The sequence below is a fragment of the Cucurbita pepo genome, chromosome 3 (assembly GCF_057944985.1).
Source record: "Cucurbita pepo subsp. pepo isolate OVF chromosome 3, ASM5794498v1, whole genome shotgun sequence".
NCBI classification, from domain to species: Eukaryota; Viridiplantae; Streptophyta; class Magnoliopsida; order Cucurbitales; family Cucurbitaceae; genus Cucurbita; species Cucurbita pepo.
The window spans coordinates 3,037,200-3,055,151 of record NC_141800.1 but is presented as its reverse complement, the minus strand read 5'-3'; the positions used below and the strand labels follow the sequence as shown (position 1 = coordinate 3,055,151).

Below are 17,952 nucleotides of genomic sequence, written 5' to 3'. Positions count from 1 at the left end.
AATTATAATTAAAATAATTTTTTATTTATATGTAATTAAAGGTAAAAATACCAAATTTTTTTCCTTATGAATTATTATTTATTTTTTCATAAAGCATATATTCTAAACTCACTAGAAAAAAAAAAAAACAGAGAAATAATTAATTTTTGGACATTTATTTGTATTGTTTTATCCCTCTTTTACGGTCCGGGTTGTCAGTCACGTGCCTGACCCTCGCTTGGTGACTGGGAGTGTAAAGTCCATTTACCCACCTTCTTCCTGCAATTGAACCTTTGATTCTCTATATTGGCAATCTAGGGTTTTCTCTTCTTCTGAATTTCTCCTTTTCCTCCTCTTCTTCTGCTATTGAATCTTTCCCATTCGCTCACTTTCCTTCTCCTTCTCTCCTTCTACTTTGTCGGGATGAAGCTTACGGTTAAGACCCTCAAAGGAAGTCACTTTCAAATTGAGGTTCAGCCTACAGACACCGTGAGTTTTTCTTCTTCTCGCCATTTGATTTCTCGCGCTATGTTTGGTTGAACAGCAAATGGAAATTTATCGGTTTCAGATAAACAGTATTGAATTTCTGTTAGTGTCTATATGGGAGTTTGGTGTATAATGTAAATTGGGCAAAAGGGTCTCTGACGTTTTATTTTCCTCGGCGATTCTTTTAATTGAAATTTTGAAGTTTTATTTAGGGTTCATCATTCCACCTTTTTGAATCAGTGGTATTTCAGATTTTTTGTATATCGGTTCCCTTACAGATTGTTGTTTTTATGTTTATTTTGTCTATTTAGTCGTTAATTGCATTCCTAGTTAGGATTTTTTTGATTGAGATGCCTTCTGAAACCCATTTTGAATTTCGAAGTTCAATTCCTTCCGAGCGTGCCACAATGTTCCATTTGAAATTATAATTCAGCTTTTAGTTTTCATGTCATGCTCTATTTGCTTTTTTCCGTGGCTTGGTGCAACTAAATTATTTATTTGTCTTCCTACTTTATATAATCATTATATTAATAATACGTGATTTACATTTGTATGGTTTCTATTCAGATTGAGGTTTGTGTCTTATCTCTTTGTGAGAAAAAGTGTTGATATCGACTTTGAGCCTTTTAGAACAGTGATGGTGTCATGAAGGATTAAATAAATTATTTAGAGAGAAATAAACTAAATGAGCGTCTCTTGTTTCTTCTTTTTATTTTATTTTTATTATTAATTTTTTATGTAAATGATCTATTTACCTATTCTAATCTTATATAAGTAGGTGATGGACTGCAATCTTGGGAAGACAATTGTTGGGATTCTTCCTGCTGTGTCTTTTTTCAATTTGTGTGCCCCCACCCCTCACATATCTTCTCTCCACTTCGGAGGTTTTTGTTTGGGACTCTTTTATTTGGAACTTGTCCTTTACATGGCACATTTGAGACATGAGGAAAATAAGGACTGGGCATGTATGAAAACTATCTTAGGAAATTATCACCTAACAAACAGGAAAACTGCTATTTGGTTGGATTTTTAGAAAATTTTTTGTTCTGTTTCTTTGCACTGTCCTTTTAATTCGCATTTATATTAAGTTGATTTCAAGATTGAAGGTTCCTGCGGATATTCAGGGTTTTGTTTGGATGGTGGCTTTTAGAATGATTAATACTAATGATAAAACTTAAAAGAGGCACTATCTCATGTCACCTAATCTTCTTGTAACTAGCGTGTGCTTGTTTCTGGTATGCCCTTGTACATTCTTTCATTTTTCTCAATGGAAGCTCAGTTTCTTACTTAAAAAAAGGTCTTCTACCCTTCTGAAGTACATTCTCCATTAAAGGAAAGAGAATGACATTCAACACTTGTTTGTTCACAATCGCCTTGGCTGGAACTCGTAAGATATATTGTGGAACATTTTTGAGCTACGTTGGATTGCTCCCATCTTGGTTCACTTTTCATTTAACTTATTCCCCCTCAAAGGGCTTGTCTAAATTCTCTTGTGGGATGCAGTTTTTGCTACTTTTATGAAATAGCAGAAGTCAGTGATAGAATTATACTTCCTGTGGGAGGTTAAGGTCATGAGATTTGGGGCTGATTGTGTATAATGCGTCTCTAAGGGCTTCCCTTCCCTCTCCCATCAGTTTTGTCTGCTTAGTGCTTAGAATTGTGCTAGTGATCACATCTACGACATTATTTTATGCCTGTTTTTATGACTTCAACTCCTAGTGTCCCAGCCCTTTATTAGCTTTATTTATTGAACTAATATTTGTGTACCATTAATTGTACCTACAACATTATTTTATGTCATATTATGTTCTTAGGAGAAGTATATTGTCTATTGAATAGATGAACATATGTTGGTGATTTGTGAATCGAGCTGGTGATTTTAGTTAAAATATTTCTAGCATAGGAAGTATTTTTATTTTTATTGAATATTCTACATTTTTTCCACCTAACTAGGTTTTGGGTGTAAAGAAGAACATTGAAGATGCACAAGGAACAGATAGTTATCCTTGTGGTCAGCAATTGTTAATCCACAATGGGAAGGTTCTAAAAGATGAAACAACGCTGTCAGAGAACAAGGTTACTGAAGATGGTTTTCTGGTTGTCATGCTTAGTAAGGTATGTTGTGTTGTAGCCAACTTGGACATCCTTTCCGAAATAATTAAGCTTCCTTTCTGATTATTATCTTGCTTCATATTAAATGGCTATGGTGGACTGCTACATGATAATCTTCTTTTCTATCATGAGAATTAGTGATTAAACTCTTCGTAGTTTGCTATTAGTATACGTCTTGTTGCTATAGTGGTCTAATGATTGTTGATGTCCAACATCTTTTAACATGCAAATTTATATTAATTTCAATTCAACACCAAAGGGTATGACCTCCTACTTTTTCTCTGTACAAACCCCTCCCCTATCCTTTGTACACTTGGCTGCCAACCACCTAGCTCACTGGAGCTCCAACCGTCCCTCCGACCATGGTTGGGCGGCCTTTCCCACACTCTGTCACTTTTTCCATAGGAAAAAAAACTCGCCGTTGATAAAGCATAGGGTTTGTGCATTATATAGACCTCAAGCAATCGGTCCCTCATGTTCACCTTGAAGAAAACCTCTCCGCCCTTTGCTGACAACAAGCTTCTCAGCTTTACTGGATACCTTGAATACATGCTTTGGTATGAAAAGATATCAATCAGAGAAGGCCACTTTGTTAAGATTGCCAAGCTTGGAGTAAACGGTTGTTTAAATAAGCTCATCATACCTGTGGATGAAAACAAGATTCGTTGGAAAAACTTCCTTTCTCTTCTTAAAGGTCTCAACCACCAGAAAACTCCATCTTTATTTCCCAAGTCCACGTATAAGGAAGTATTGAAGGCTTTCATTCCCCAGAAATCCGTTACTCATTACTCTCCAAGACAGCTCCACAGCGAAACCACCCCCACCAACCTCGTTGGAACTTGCTGTCTTCTACCTTGACAAAGGCATATTATCGATCCTAAAACACCTCCATGATGATTAGTATGAAATCCTAAGAGCAATGCAACTGAAACTCACATGTTTTGGGTCCATTAAGTCCTCTACAATCCAACAAAGCAATTTTAGCTGTTGATAACAAGGAACAAGGCTGAATTTTAGCGTTGGTGCATTTATGGTGAAATTTGAACAATGGAGTCGGGAGAATATAGTCCATCCCAATTGAAATATTGTCTTGTAAAGCCTTCAGACAAATCAGAGACCTTTGTGATGAGTGTGTTGAAACAATAAAGAACACTCACAAGAATGGACATGATGGAGGTATGCTTGTAGATTAAGGAAGACCCCCATGGTTTTATTCCAACCATTCTAAATCTCGCATCATCCACTGCCTCAGTGACAGTCCAAATAGATTTTTTGTTTTGTTTTGTTTTCTTTTTGTTTTTAATGTTGACCCTTTCATCGAAGAAATTGTTGGAATCCATGAAAAAATCCCACTGACCTCACCAGAGATTTCATCTATCCACCCCATTTCCATTAAAACCCTTCTGGCCATTGGACCCACACGAGTCCCTTTATTCTTGCCCCTTCGTAGACCCAAACCTTTCCCTGCACTAGTCCTATCCCAGCTTCATCAGATCCATACCTAGAGCTGCACAACCTTTATTAATCCCCTGTACCTTCGTCTGGCACTTTTCCTTATCATATTTGACCTTCCCCCCTTGACTTCGTTTTCTCTTCCTCCCATAAAAGAATTCTTTGTGGTTGGGATTGAACCAACCCAGCCAATTTCCCCGCCCCACCCACAGCATCACATTTTTGGCCAAAAATGTGATGACCATTAATAATAAAATAACCCACATTCTCACTGACACCATTCACCATTCGACGCTTGGTCATCTCTCTATAGACTCAAAGTTGATGCCTCTGCTTTACTTTACTTCACCTCAACGGATTTGCTCCATTCTCTTCCACTTCCTAACCCTGCTTCCCTCTCAATTGCCCCTCTTTTCGATTTGGCTTCCTGCTCCAGTGAGCCCATTCGTCTTCTTCCTTTCTCAACACAGAACATGGCCCTCATCATTGAGCTTCTTGGAAGTTCTGTCCTAGAAAAAGTTGATCGGAGGTTGACATTGAAGCTTAGGTTTGCCTTTCACATGCTCTTGAAACAACCAATCTTACTGCTTCGCTTGATAGTTGGTGCTGGAATTTAGAGAAAATTGGAGTTTTTCTACTAAATCTCTCTCTATCTCTTTACCTGTGAGGCGTGAAACGATCTGACCTCTACACATCCATATGGAAAGGCATATACCCCAAGAAGGTAAGTTTTTTTTTTTTTAATCTTGGAATTAATTCACACCTGTCTAGACACTCATGACAAGCTGCAGTGGCGTTCTCCTTGGTTCTCTATTTCTTCTCATTGCTGAATTATGTGCAGAAGTGACAGGGAAACACAGAATCACTCATTCTTTTGTAACCAGTGTCTGGTGTTCCAAAGCTGTAATTCTTCGGGGACTGAAGCCTAGATTTGCTTGTGGGAAATAGTGTGAACCTTTATTTTTCTGTTTGATGTTCACTACCTATTTGGTTTCAGATAATATCTTTATTTGTCCTATAAAAGGAGGAGCGGCAGTTCTATCAAATTTACAACTTTACATTCTCAAACTCCAAGTATGTCATTTAAAGGTTTTAAATGTAGTTAAATGAAATCCATCAGAGCTATCATAAGTAATGAATGTCACAGGAGATTATATTGTTATTCTCTCCATTATCCACCTAAATAGTGGTTGCATTTATCCATGGATCTTTGAAGAGATTTGGTTAAACTTCAGACCTAGTAATAAATCCTTGTCATCCCTTTTCCTGAGATTCCTGAATTCATATGTTTTTCAATTGTTCCCCTCACTGATTTCCTTTATACAGAGTAAAGCACCTGGTTCAACTGGGTCATCGTCTACTCAGGTTTAATGTCTTTCTTTATTATTTTTATTTGGGGGTTGTGTAATTAGTTCATATTCGCCTCTGAACTGGTGTCTATCTGTGTACTTGACAGACGACTACCAATGTACCTATAACTACTCCAACACCAAATTCTACTTCGATTCCTGAAGCGCCCGCACAACCAGCGTGAGTCTATTGATTATGCCAACTCAACTTATTGTCTCTCTTACCCCTTAGCAGCGTATCAGCTTGATAATTATAGATGTTTCTCTGTGATTGCTTTTTCAGAGCCTCGAGGAATGTTGCTACTTCAGATGTGCCAACTGCAAAGTATGATCTTGGTTTTTGCTTATTATTTATATCATTATGTATCTTTAATTTTCTGTTGCCAAGTTTTTGTGTTGACTTTTGAAGTTCCTTAATGTGATTAGGACAACTGTTCAAACTTAAATAGCATGAAGTATCGAATATTTTGTTATGCTGCAGTACTCAAGTTGATACATATGGACAAGCTGCTTCAAATTTAGTTTCTGGAAACAATCTTGAGCAGACTATTCAAGAAATAATGGATATGGGTGGTGGTAACTGGGATAGAGAAACAGTTACTCGTGCGCTTCGAGCAGCCTATAATAATCCTGAGCGGGCAGTAGATTATTTGTACTCTGTATGTTTTTACCAATTTGCCAATAGTATTTTCAGTTGTTTTTCTTATTTTTTTATTTTTATTTTTTAAAATGTTACTGAACTTGGCTTTATATTCAGGGTATTCCAGAAGCTGCAGAAATTGCAGCCCCTGTGGCCCGTCCTCCGTCTAGCCAGCCTATAGAAACAGGAGGTGTGACTGCTCCTCCTACTTCCGGAGGTCCCAATTCATCTCCCTTGAATATGTTCCCACAGGTAAAGTTTGTACTTGGTCGAAATTTTGTCCTTTCTATTCGTTTTAAATTCTCATTGAGTGCTAGTATTTTAGGAGTCCCTTGCTGCTGCCGCTGCTGGTGGCGGAGGTAGCCTTGGATCCCTTGAGTTCCTTCGAAACAACCCACAGGTATGCTTTAATTTTTCTCATTTTTCTTGTTTATGTAGGACTATTGTTTGGAAATGTCTACGGCCTTCTGATAACTTTCTTACTGGTCATTATGAAGAATAGTTTGGGTCAGAACATGTCATTAATCTTTGCTGCCAAGCTACTGAACTTTGGCTTTTCCTCTGAAGTGTCTTGTTAATTGAATAGATGCTCGGTTAGACTCGAGCATAGCCTTCCAAACAATTGAACGGCAAAGTTTTAAGAAATATATTTAAATATTTACTCTGATATGATCTGTTTAGGCATCTTTTCTTGTATTAATGCTGATAAATTTGATATGTATTGTTATTACCATCCACACTATTATAGTTTCAAGCATTGCGGTCTATGGTGCAAGCAAATCCACAAATATTACAGGTCTGTGCTATTCTTTTTCCTTTCTCGTTGACTTCAAATTTATGCATTCTTTTGGCTATATTTAAAACTTTTAACTCGGCTTCTGTTTCAGGCAATGCTTCAGGAACTTGGGAAGCAGAATCCTCAGCTTTTGAGATTAATCCAGGATCATCAAGCAGAGTTTCTCCAGTTAATAAATGAGCCTCTTGAGGGCTTCGAAGGGCAAGTTTTCTCGTCCATTTGTGGCCAATGATCTTTTTATTTGTCAATTGAAATTTAGAAGACATCCAAATTTTCATTTTCTTCCAGGGATCTGTTTGATCAGCCTGAGCAAGACATGCCTCATGCTATCAATGTCACACCAGCTGAGCAGCAAGCAATTGAACGAGTAAGTTATCTGCCCTTATATACTTCCAAGTATCGAGCAACAATCGGTCTGCTTACCATCTCCTCTCACTTACACGCATTGCAGCTCGAAGCATTGGGGTTCGATAGGGATCAAGTCATCGAGGCATTTTTAGCTTGTGACCGAAATGAGGAATTGGCTGCCAACTATCTCTTGGAACATGGTGGCGAATTTGAGGATTAAATGGTGAACTTCATCACATTCGATGAATAGTTTTTTTTTTTTCTTCTCGTTGTTTAGACAAATCCATGATATTTGTTAGCTTCTAAGTTTCAAACTTTCTTGCAGAACTGCCAATAATTTGTTTTTCTTTTGAACTTTAATAGTTAATTGGCACATATGAATTCATCAAATATAGAACGTCGAGAGAGTAACGATTAGACTATAAGCTCAAAGCTAGTTTGCTTGTGTTAACGTTTCAGGTAACGTCGAGCGTGGCGTAATTAGACATTTGAAAAGGTGGGGTTTCTTGATTTCTATTGCTTATTCTTTGAACAGAATTGAAGTTATACTGTTCAATCTATGAGGACAAAAAATGCAGAAATCCCTATGGCAGTGAAGAGTGTGTCTTTTGGGCGAAACAGCGCAACAGAGTTCTCTACGATGAAACCAGTTTTGCTTGTTTATCTGTTTGGATGTGTTTGATAACTTGGTTTAAAGCTTAGATTTATATCACCAAATTTCCCCCTTTTTGTCTTTCAAATTTCAAGTTTTGAATTTTAAAAGTAGTTCGAAGAAATTCTCTTCTCTCGAGTTTTTTATCGCTAATTTGTGTATCAGTTAAACTTACGTTGCTTGAAGCTTAATTGTTAAAATATTTACCAAGACTTTTACATTATTATTATTTTTTGTTTTAGTCTAATTCGAGGAAATAGAAAGTTTAGGGTTTTGGTTGTCACATTTAACCTGTATATATATATATATATATATATATGTATGTATGGATATATATGTATATCTATATATTATTTAAAAATATATTAAAAAAGAAAAAAACAAGAAAATTTTGTTTAAAGGTCTAGTTTTTATTTATTTTATTACGTGTTAACTTATAAATTAGGTTCTGCATTTCTAAAATTCTCGAATTTATCGAATATAAAATTGAAAAGGTAAGAATTTGTTTAATAATTTTAAAAATTCAGCAATATTTTAAACTAAAAGAGAGTAAAGATGGAGCTACGGTAAATCACAAAATAGTATTTTAATATTAAAATCAAGTTTTTTTTTTTTTCTTAATCATTTTTATTTAGAAGATATTATTTAGACACAGTTTGGTCTTCCTTTATAATATATCGGTTCCATTCAGTTTCTCCATTTTATTGTGTTTTTCGAGATTCTCAAATTTCATACACTTGGAGGAAAATGATTAGAGAGCAACTCAAGGGCTCAAACGTTATGGCGCTAAACGAAAATCAAAAGCTATTTCTCTCCCTAATTAACGAATACGCGGCCGAAAAATCGCAAGGAGGTATTTCTATGAAAGAACGATGTTAAATCCTTAGAAAATGTTCTTTTCAAAATGCTAGCGTTTGATACTGTATTCCGATCAGATTTGTAGTTGAATATTCGTGATTGTAGAGGAATTTCTGATGATAAGGAGGTATTTCTACGTAAGAACAAATGTTAGAATCATAATGCTAGCAATTTTTACTGTATTTGATCAAACTTGTTTCGGAAAGGCAAATCTCTGGTTGAGTATTGGCGATTCTACCAGAATCTAGGTTGATGAGGAGGTATTTATATGCTTGAACACTGTCGAATCCCTGAAAAATGTTGTAATCGAAATGCTAGCAATGATTACTCTGTTCGATCAGACTTGTTTCCTAAAAGTAATCGTCTGATTAAAGTATTCGCGATTGTACTAGAATTTATTATGAAATTTGACGAACTTAACGATGCAATTCTTTAATTCTTTCCTTTCGCGAAGAAGTTTTAAGGAATCTTATTCGTATTTTTATCAATGCAGAGCAAAGCGTTGTTGTTTTGAAGAAGAGAACGGAAGAACTGCGATCTGAGCTGGAAGTGGCTAATGTGGAGCTCGAAAATGTCAAGCGCGTCAAAGAAACCACTGAACAAGAGCTTAAAGGCTGTGAAGTCGAATTGTCTCTGAATGAGACTGCAATTCAGACTCTCGAAGTACTATTTCTATTTCTCTTACATTTCACTTTTATAATTGCATCACCGTTAATTGTTCTTTTGCTTCTTAAATTTAATTTATCCACTCCAGGCAAGAATCTCCGTGCTGCAAGGTGAAATTGCATCTGTTGGATCTGAGTTAGACTCTCTGAAGGTACTGAGTTGAGTAACTTATTTATTAAATTGCATCTGTCTCGTATTGTTATTCTCACACTCTCTTGATTCTCTTCAAAACATACTGGGATATGGAATCCTGCCGCTGGACCATAAAAGGTTGAAGGAGGAGCCACGAGGTTGATAATCGTCTATCTTTTGTACTTTACATTCAATTTAAATAGAATAAAATTCTTAGTGAAGTGTAATTCAATGGCTTAGATTACTATGGAAGTGATGAGATCTTATTGGCCATGCAGGGACCAGTTTATCAATCACCTTTTAGACCTTAATAAAAAAATCAGGTCCGTCTTCTAGTTTAATGCAAGCCACTTGCACTGTGAATCCGTGCACATATGCTTCCCTTTTCCGGTACTATTTTCACTTATCATATTGAACATGACCTTGGACCCGTTTGGAAACTGTTCTCAGTTTAGTTTTCTGTTTTCATTTTTAAAGTTGCTTCTATTATCTAATATTGGATGACTGGAAAGGCCATGTTATTTTGTATATTGAAATTAATATTTACAAATTCATATTTCAAGGAGTATTGGAGTAAGGACAATATATGTCGAGTCAATTACTATTTCTGCTTTTCAATACACTTTATCACAAGGGCTAAATAAATATGAACTGGTAAACTTTCCCCTCCTATATTGAAGCATTAGCATGACGAGTTTCTTTGTGCAATTGGTACAGATTTTTTTCTTACTAGATTCGTATGTGAATATTAGCACAATTTGTCCTTAAATGTGCAATATGTGCCTAGTTAATAATTTTGGAATGCTATGTTCCTTTGTACCTTTCTAAATGAAACACAGGAAATTTCAAGATCAACTGTCCAGAAAAAATGCTATAGAGTCTGTTGGAAATGCTACAGGTGAGTCCCGTTCCAGCCTTATGATCATTTTAACTTCTTCGCATTTTTTACATTCAGTTACATATGGTGTCGATCGTTAAACAGGATACCTGAACTGACGTCGCGAACAACTTCTTGTTTCCATGTTCTTTCTTTGCTTCAAATTACTCTCTACCTCGCATGTATTTCAAACACTAGGCTTCTGTTTATGCAAAATTGAATGGCTTGGTCTCCTTGCAGAAGGATCCCATGAACTGGAGGGAGATAATACCACAACTTCTTCCCAATCTATTGAGGAAAGGCTTATCAAAGTAATGACTCAATTAGCCAACGAAGAAGAAGAATTCCTATCAGCAGAACAAATTCAAAGTCAGGTGAAAAACAATTCTTCCAAATATTAGGGAGAAACCTACCTATACTTGCTGCAGTTGAAATGTTAGTCAAATTTGAGAAACTCTTTTTCTTGCCTGTGTATTAAGCTTTAAATCTTGCTGTTAACAAATCGCCATCAATCAAAATCAAGAAAAGAAAAATGGAAGCTCTAAATCAAGTTCTAGTAGGATCCATATCGTCATCTCAATAGGGGAAATGGTATTTTCAACAGTTTTCCATAGATCCTGCATTAATTCAAATTCATCTTGTCCCTCTCTCTCTTTCAGTGGAACTGTATTCTTAAATGATAATATTATGTCTGCAGAATCGGCAAACGTTGATAAATCTGGAGAAAAGGAAGGCTGTGATGGTGATGATGGTGAAAGGAACAAAAGAATTGGAAGATTTGACTAAATATCCTTTTCAAATAAATTATCACTTTTGACATAACAGATTATGTTAATGTATGAAAAATGCCCTATTAACATTCTAAGTGCTAAGATTTCTTCACTAATATTAATTTTTTAAATACTTCCTGTATACTACTGCTTTGCCTGGTGTCCAAAAAAATAGAAGCAGAAAGGTAAACAATAGTAAGTTTACAAAAGATTTGCTGTTATTGTACTTTATCATTTATATCATTAAGTTTCCTTTTCTGATTCAACAGAAGCAATGCTTTGTAGTCAAAGTCAATTGCTGAGAAATATAGAATGTATTTAAATCTTACTATATCTATTAATAATCTTTTACCAACTTTGGACACTTCCGGGTGATTATGTTTCTTTGACCATCAATAAGCAGACTTCTGGACTGGAAATGTCATATGGTCGTCTCAGCGAGGAATTGCTGAAAAGTTGTATCTGCCCTCAATGTTTCCAAGACAATACGGAGGCTTTGGACAACATTCCTCAGGTAAATGAGGCCCATTGAAATTTTACAAGAAACATAAAATGTTCTGCACCGTAGAATTTTAGATATGCAAAATCAGCAGGTAAATTTCAGAGCAAATATAGTAGGATACTCACCATTCTAATTTCTAAGTATGTCAAAACATTTTGCGTAACTTTCTTTTGTTGTCTATTTTGTCTACATATATTCACAAATTCAATTAAACCCAGATAGACGGTGTAGAATTTTTCTTTTAAAAAAATTGAAGTGAACTTGAAGGAGACCAAGATAATTCAAGTCACTTCTTCATCTCCCTACATACCCAGCTTGGTCGTAAAAGCTGAGCTCCCAGTACTTTCTTTCCCTTGTAATTGTTCTATATGTTTGTTCTATAAGAATTTCGCACCCATGGTGACGATTCTTCCCTATCCTTTACCATCAATGCTGCCAAGGTAGATTTTGCTTCTTCATTAGTTTCGCCCTTCACCTGCATCATATCAAGGTTATGTTTTCAAGATCAAAAGTACAAACCTCCTGAATTTCTTATCTGAAAACCAAATTTGATTCTATACAGATCAGTTTGATAATGATTATATATATCTGTTGTTAGACCAGTTCCCTAGGGTACAGTAAGGAACTAAAATGTTTGCTCATGAGAGTTTACCATCTGTTTGGGAGGCGGTATGGAGGGAAGAAATTTGCTGAGGGCAATAACCCTTGGGTTTGTAGATTCCAGCAGCTCAATCTGTGCTAAAAATTGGGCAGAGACTGGCCTGTGATCAGAAAACTTACTCTCACTTCTGAAATAGGAGAGTTGCCTCACTCCTTTTCCATACCATAGAATTCTGTCACACCTGCCAAGTTACATAAATCATTTAGTCAATTACTTGCATTCTTTAACCTCACTCTCTCTGTCTGACTTTTTTTCCCCATTTTTTTTTTTTAGGGGAATTAATCCAAAAGTCTAGGCCTTCATTTAAGGTTTCAGAGGGAACAAAGAGTAAATTATTTGGCATTCTTTAAGCTCTCTATCTTTTTCTCTGTTTTTTCTTCTGTCTCTGGGAAATTATTTCATCTCTCTCTCTCTCCCTCTCTCCCTCTCTGTGAATTCTGTTTTTCCTTCTCTCTTGGAAATTAATTCAAAACAGAAGGATCCACACTCTACCCTATGATTTCATCTCATCGAGTTCATAGAGAGAGATTACACTTTCTGTTTCTGTCTGTTTGTTTTCCAATTTCTTGGAAATTAATTGAAAACTGAAGGACTTCATGGACCCTCTACTCTAGAATCCTCGAGAATAGATAAGAGAGCCTAAAGAATCTATCTATATGTTTTTTTTTTTTTTTTTGTCCAATTTCTTGGAAATTAATTGAAAACTGAAGGACTCCATGGACCCTCTACTCTAGAATCCTCGAAAATAGATAAGAGAGCTTAATCAATCTATATATCTGTTTTTTTCTTTTGTCCAATATCTTGGAAATTAATTGAAAACTGAAGGACTTCATGGACTCTGTACTCAAGAATCCTATATGCTTTTAGAGTATAGTACCATGCTTTTAGAGCTATCAAGGACTTCATAAACCCTAAACCCTAGGGCTTCATAAGCTTTTAGAGAGGGAGAGAGAATAGAGTAAAATGTGTGTTAGATGATGAAATAGTACCATGCTGGAGTTCTTTGCTTCTCTCCTGTTCTTCTCAGAGGACCACCTGAATAGCGATTGCAATTTGATGAAGAATACTTGTAGGTAGGAGCAAACTCTATGTTCCCTTCTCTCCATCCCTGAAATACCCCACCAGCTTCTTGCTCTTTCCGTAGCTGATCAAACTCTTGCAATGCTTCCCACTCTTGTTCCTTTATCAATTGCCTCGCAAAACTGTCCTCTAAATACAGCCTATAGTTCAGATCCCCAAACCAAAATATTTGACTGTTCCACAGCACACAAATCCAAAATTTACGTCAATTTTAACTTTCCATCATAACACTACTAACTATTGTTTCAATCTTTTGAAAAGTTTATGCTTTCTAGAAAGCCCTTTTCTTAAAACTAACTCCAAGCCACCAAGGACAAATGGGTAATTTACTCTAAGTTTAATTATCTATTCTAGAACTTTAACCTCTCTATTTTAACATTGCCTTAAATCGGAAGAAAAATTATGTTGGACGTACAACGACTGTGTACAATCACTGTAACGTTGGCCTTTTTCATTTAATAGCGACGACAAAGAAATTAAAAACACCCACTTACTCATGTCCTAAGATGGTGAGAGGTGGAGGACGTGGATTTGGATAGGAATCATCTTTAGGCGTTCTGGCGAAAAAAGTTCGCCGGAATATCTCAGACACCTGGCGGTTCCTCCGCCGCTCGTCCCCCTTTTTCTCCCCGGAAGCCAAATGGGCAGCCACAAAGCAAAAACTTGTCCCTTCAATCGACATACTCACCGAAACCGACCCTTTATTCCCCAAGTAACCCATTATTCCACAGGCCACCGAACAAACTTTCACATTGGATATGTAATATTTCCTCACCAAATCTCTCTTTATCCATACGCTTATAAACACTCCCACCATCTTCTTGCTTGCCAACAACACGTATCTGCTCCCGCCCATTACCCTGTTCGCCGGAATTCTCCCCGGGAATTTGATCGGAGTTTGATCGCCGCCTGCGAAACTCCTCGGCCTTTTAGAGTCTTTGTTTCTTTTGTAATCCTCGTCGCCGGTGGCTGTGTTCGTCATCATTGGCGTTAGCCATGGGCATCCGTATTTGTCGTTTAGAATTTTTCCGATCAGTAAGTTCCAGTTTGTTGCTTTGGTTGTGTCCTCCGCTCCGACTACTGTCCTTGTTTGTAACGGTACAATTTCTTGAAACCTTCCTTCCAAAAACAGAGAAAGAAACAAACCCAGTCGAAACTTAGTGCCCAATTGTTCAAAATAAGAAAAGAGGTCTGTTTTCTTTTTGGATCTAAACAACATACCCAAGAACGTATAAATCTGCAGCATCTTTGAGATTGAGCCAATCGTCTAAATCGACGGCCAAGCTTCCGATCGGCGATCTTCCGGCGACATTCCAAGTACCCACAAAGATTCTGATTCAATTGAGGACAATCGATTCCAGATTAAAAGTTAAGAAAAGTATCATAGAGAAATTATGACTCAAAAACTTTTAATTCCTTTGGCCACCTTAATTCATTGGCTAATTTGTACGGAGCCATATCCACCGACCGAGAAAGGACCTTCTCCAGAAAGTTTTCACTTTCGTAGTCATCTCCATCTGCAACAAAGACAACCTCAGTAAGTTGAAATGGAAATTAACCGAAACAAAATCAACAAACATATGACAAAACGAACCAGAAATTTCATTGCTGGGACAACATGGGTCAGGTCTCTTATGCTTTCCAGCAGTGAACCAGTACTTGCGGAACCTACTGGATTTGGACTTATGGCTCTCCCCTTCCATTACTTTGAATAAGAAAATCTCTGGTACTCTTCAAGTTCATATGAGCTGATCATTCCACTCTTAATATTGTTCTCCATATAGCTTAACAATTCCCAAAGCTTTATGGTGGCAATAATTTCTTCCCTTTTCTCTGACTTTGACCACCCTCTTCTACAATTCAATGAGGAGCAAATAATTCCTCACAAACCTTCGTGCTTACCGCCCAATTCTATGCAGTAGAGAGAGAGAAAGGAGATTTGAAAAGGAACCCAATTGGGGTTCAACAAAGAAACTGCAGGCGGCAACTTCTAGAGAGAGGGTAGAAGTCAAAGGTGGTTCGGAGAGAGAGAAATAGTGTGTATAATTTGATGGGTGTTGGTTGAAGGAAAGACAGCGAGTAGTGAAAGGAACTTTAAAGAGATATAAGCCTCACAATGTGTTATGATATGATATGATATTAGGAGGAAGGATTTTGATTAAATATATATTACATAGGATAGGTAGAGAGCTGTTAGGTAGTGGGAGTCACGTCTGTCTTGTGGATTAATTTTCCTTTTAATAACGTCAAAATTTATATTTGTGTTGTGTCCCTAACCCTAATAAATAATCCATTTCCATCCCTTTTCTTCATTTTTCTTTTGCTTCCATCTTTCTATTCACAACTGTATGCTTTGCTCGCATATCTTTTTGTAAGATTACATCTCATTCTTAGAGTTTCTTGCAAGTATTTGCTAACCCGGGCCTTGGGTAGTTCTATGCTTGTGGTTAATGTGGACTTTAGAAACTTTTGTTTATGTAATTGGTAAGATCTCGAAACCGGTAGAATTAAGATAAACATGTCTAATTGATAAACCATAAATGTTTTACCTTATAATTTTGTGGGTTTGTGACTGATCACGAACGCTACTGGTGTGGGAGTGATCTTGGCCAAGAAAGCTAAAACGACACTTCGCATATGGAGATAACAAGAGGGCGCTTATCCTTGAACAGTGGTGAGTCATTTGTTTAATTTGTGTTATTATTTACATTGCATTTAATTAATTTATAGATTTATGGTTTGCATAAGAGTTAGTTTGGTGAGAATGGTGAGCTCCCTCCCTATTTTTCTTCCAAATAATTATTCAAATGAGAAGATCCAGCAAAGGATGAACACTTATCCAACTCTAATTGAGTTGGAAAATTAAGTAACCATCATAGTTTTTTTTTTTCTCTCTTTTTCTTTTTTTTTTATAAAAAAAGCCTTCTTATTCGAAGGATCGATGAATAATTACCAATCATCAGAATTAGGTGAATTATGTCCTCAAATAATCAGTCACTTTTTTTTCTTTTCCTCCATTATGATTTGTGTATGGTGATGAAAAAGTTATGATCTTAGGGAGCTGCAAGCCACCAAAATCAAGTTCTATAATGGTCCTGTCTAATATTATTGAAGTGCTCTTTTTGACCTTAATTAATTGATCCATATTTAATTTTAGTTGTTGGAAGGTTTGATATTTAGTAAAATATTATGGGTTTTAACTTTTTTTTTTTCAATTTTTTTCTGGGTATAATCTCTAAATTTTAGAATAGTCATTAAATTTCATCCACTTTCAAGTATTTATTTGGGTAGATATTTACTAGAACTAGTCAAGTAAACCAATTTGACTATAAAAAGTTAAGCATACCATTTTGCATGAATTTACTTTTGATGTCATTTGATAATCTTCATTTCAACAATAAATATATATATATATATATATATATATGTTCGGTAAAATTAACACATAAAATTTTCAGTTATTTGAATCTAGCTCAATTCGATAATTAAATAACCCAACTCAAATCATATGTGAATTGATGGTGAAATCTTCTTTATTGTCGTCTTGCTTTGTAAACATCTCTAAATACAAATGGCAAGTTGGGAACCGTACAAAGATAATATTACTCTAACCAAACAGCCTCTCTCACTTCCTTGGATGTTTTAGTTCCAATAATACAAGTGTTTCTTTAATTTAGTTCGTCATGATTAATGAAAGTTGAAATGTCGAGGCAAGAAGAAGATAGTGTTATTTAAGATGGTGATGAAAATTTTTCATTTTTCCAAAAAAATTCTAGAAATCCTTTTAGATAAGCTTTTAATTTTCGCAAGTTCACTAAATATCATTAACCAATTTTTATGAAACTTTCCTATTTTAATACATAATCAATAATAGGGATTGAATTAAGAAATATTTAAATATTAGAGACTCAAATATATTAGTAAAAAAAAGACAAAAAGCAATTTTTGTAAGTTGGATAATTTGTTTTTTCTTTATATAACTTTTTTAGGATGAGAGAATTGAATCTAAATTCTTAGTTGAAGCATAGATCGTAAACAAATGAATTCAACTCTTTTTTTAATGTAACATTTAGGATGGGTGAGAGATCGATATCATCTAACTCTTTAATATGGTAATTAATATCTTAATCACGATAAAAATATATTGTTGGTCGGATAATAATATCTGTTTTTATTCCAAATTGCCATTTGTAATGTAGTGTATGGTTTTGTTTCATAGTCACCAAATGTGTCCCAAAACATGGGCATCTTACATTCATCCTTCTCTCTCAATTTGTTTTGTAGTCATTTCATTTCTTCCAATTAAAATCATGGGATACTCATAAATCATATTTTTAAGAAATAATGCCTATTTGATAAGACCAAAAAAGTTCCAATAAGAACGGTTGAATGCAGCTGATGAGTATGATTTTGCAAACGTCTTGAATGTGTCTACAATTATTCAAGATGGATGGTTCATGAATTCTGGTGTCATGCTTCAAATGATTCCCGTGGCAAACGCATTTTAAAACTGTGAGACTGACGGAGATACATAACGAGCTAAAACAAACAATATCTATTAGCTGTGGGTTTGGATGGAGACTTTAATAATT

The 17,952-nt window shown here is 35.7% G+C and overlaps 3 protein-coding genes across 6 annotated transcripts; 2 read left to right on the top strand and 1 right to left on the bottom strand.

The window, feature by feature from the left end:
- The first annotated feature begins 239 nt into the window (after positions 1-239).
- LOC111790610 (ubiquitin receptor RAD23b) lies at positions 240-8,037 on the top strand. Of its 3 annotated transcripts, XM_087122442.1 has the most exons (14): positions 240-468; positions 2,419-2,580; positions 5,356-5,394; positions 5,486-5,559; positions 5,662-5,703; positions 5,860-6,037; positions 6,136-6,270; positions 6,344-6,418; positions 6,767-6,814; positions 6,906-7,015; positions 7,103-7,181; positions 7,266-7,385; positions 7,622-7,658; positions 7,741-8,037. In XM_087122442.1, the coding sequence occupies exons 1-12, from the start codon at positions 403-405 to the stop codon at positions 7,380-7,382; spliced, it is 1,125 nt and encodes a 374-aa protein (XP_086978568.1). In that variant the 5' UTR covers positions 240-402; the 3' UTR covers positions 7,383-7,385; positions 7,622-7,658; positions 7,741-8,037. The 3 variants fall into 3 exon arrangements, with proteins under 3 accessions (XP_086978568.1, XP_023527348.1, XP_086978567.1); XM_023671580.2 differs by having other exon boundaries at positions 241-468; positions 7,622-8,037; XM_087122441.1 differs by lacking the exons at positions 7,622-7,658; positions 7,741-8,037 and having other exon boundaries at positions 241-468; positions 7,266-7,587.
- A 462-nt stretch (positions 8,038-8,499) lies between these two features.
- Positions 8,500-11,922, top strand: LOC111791611 (uncharacterized). Of its 2 annotated transcripts, none has more exons than XM_023673010.2 (9): positions 8,500-8,667; positions 9,166-9,335; positions 9,427-9,489; positions 9,609-9,628; positions 9,749-9,793; positions 10,310-10,368; positions 10,588-10,716; positions 11,045-11,133; positions 11,517-11,655. In XM_023673010.2, exons 1-8 carry the CDS (start codon positions 8,562-8,564, stop codon positions 11,131-11,133), a joined length of 681 nt encoding a protein of 226 aa, XP_023528778.1. In that variant the 5' UTR covers positions 8,500-8,561; the 3' UTR covers positions 11,517-11,655. The 2 variants fall into 2 exon arrangements, with proteins under 2 accessions (XP_023528778.1, XP_023528773.1); XM_023673005.2 differs by having other exon boundaries at positions 8,507-8,667; positions 10,588-10,721; positions 11,517-11,922.
- Positions 11,716-16,356, bottom strand: LOC111791610 (type I inositol polyphosphate 5-phosphatase 8-like). Its single transcript, XM_023673004.2, has 7 exons — positions 14,955-16,356; positions 14,787-14,877; positions 14,582-14,692; positions 13,855-14,475; positions 13,270-13,533; positions 12,272-12,461; positions 11,716-12,094 (listed from the first exon to the last, which is right to left on the bottom strand). Exons 1-7 carry the CDS (start codon positions 15,061-15,063, stop codon positions 11,984-11,986), a joined length of 1,497 nt encoding a protein of 498 aa, XP_023528772.1. The 5' UTR covers positions 15,064-16,356; the 3' UTR covers positions 11,716-11,983.
- Between the last annotated feature and the right edge of the window lie 1,596 nt (positions 16,357-17,952).

Excerpts from the sequence above, each read along its gene's own strand:
- LOC111790610 (XM_087122442.1), top strand. The coding sequence starts at position 403 with ATGAAGCTTACGGTTAAGACCCTCAAAGGAAGTCACTTTCAAATTGAG. Across the intron at positions 5,704-5,859 it reads TCAGATGTGCCAACTGCAAA|TACTCAAGTTGATACATATG; the intron begins GTATGATCTTGG and ends GTTATGCTGCAG. Across the intron at positions 7,182-7,265 it reads AGCAGCAAGCAATTGAACGA|CTCGAAGCATTGGGGTTCGA; the intron begins GTAAGTTATCTG and ends CACGCATTGCAG.
- LOC111791611 (XM_023673005.2), top strand. The coding sequence starts at position 8,562 with ATGATTAGAGAGCAACTCAAGGGCTCAAACGTTATGGCGCTAAACGAA. Across the intron at positions 9,336-9,426 it reads CTGCAATTCAGACTCTCGAA|GCAAGAATCTCCGTGCTGCA; the intron begins GTACTATTTCTA and ends TATCCACTCCAG. Across the intron at positions 11,134-11,516 it reads GAATTGGAAGATTTGACTAA|GCAGACTTCTGGACTGGAAA; the intron begins ATATCCTTTTCA and ends GACCATCAATAA.
- LOC111791610 (XM_023673004.2), bottom strand. The coding sequence starts at position 15,063 with ATGGAAGGGGAGAGCCATAAGTCCAAATCCAGTAGGTTCCGCAAGTAC. Across the intron at positions 14,878-14,954 it reads TCCCAGCAATGAAATTTCTG|ATGGAGATGACTACGAAAGT; the intron begins GTTCGTTTTGTC and ends TCTTTGTTGCAG. Across the intron at positions 14,476-14,581 it reads GCAGATTTATACGTTCTTGG|GTTTCAAGAAATTGTACCGT; the intron begins GTATGTTGTTTA and ends TTTGGAAGGAAG.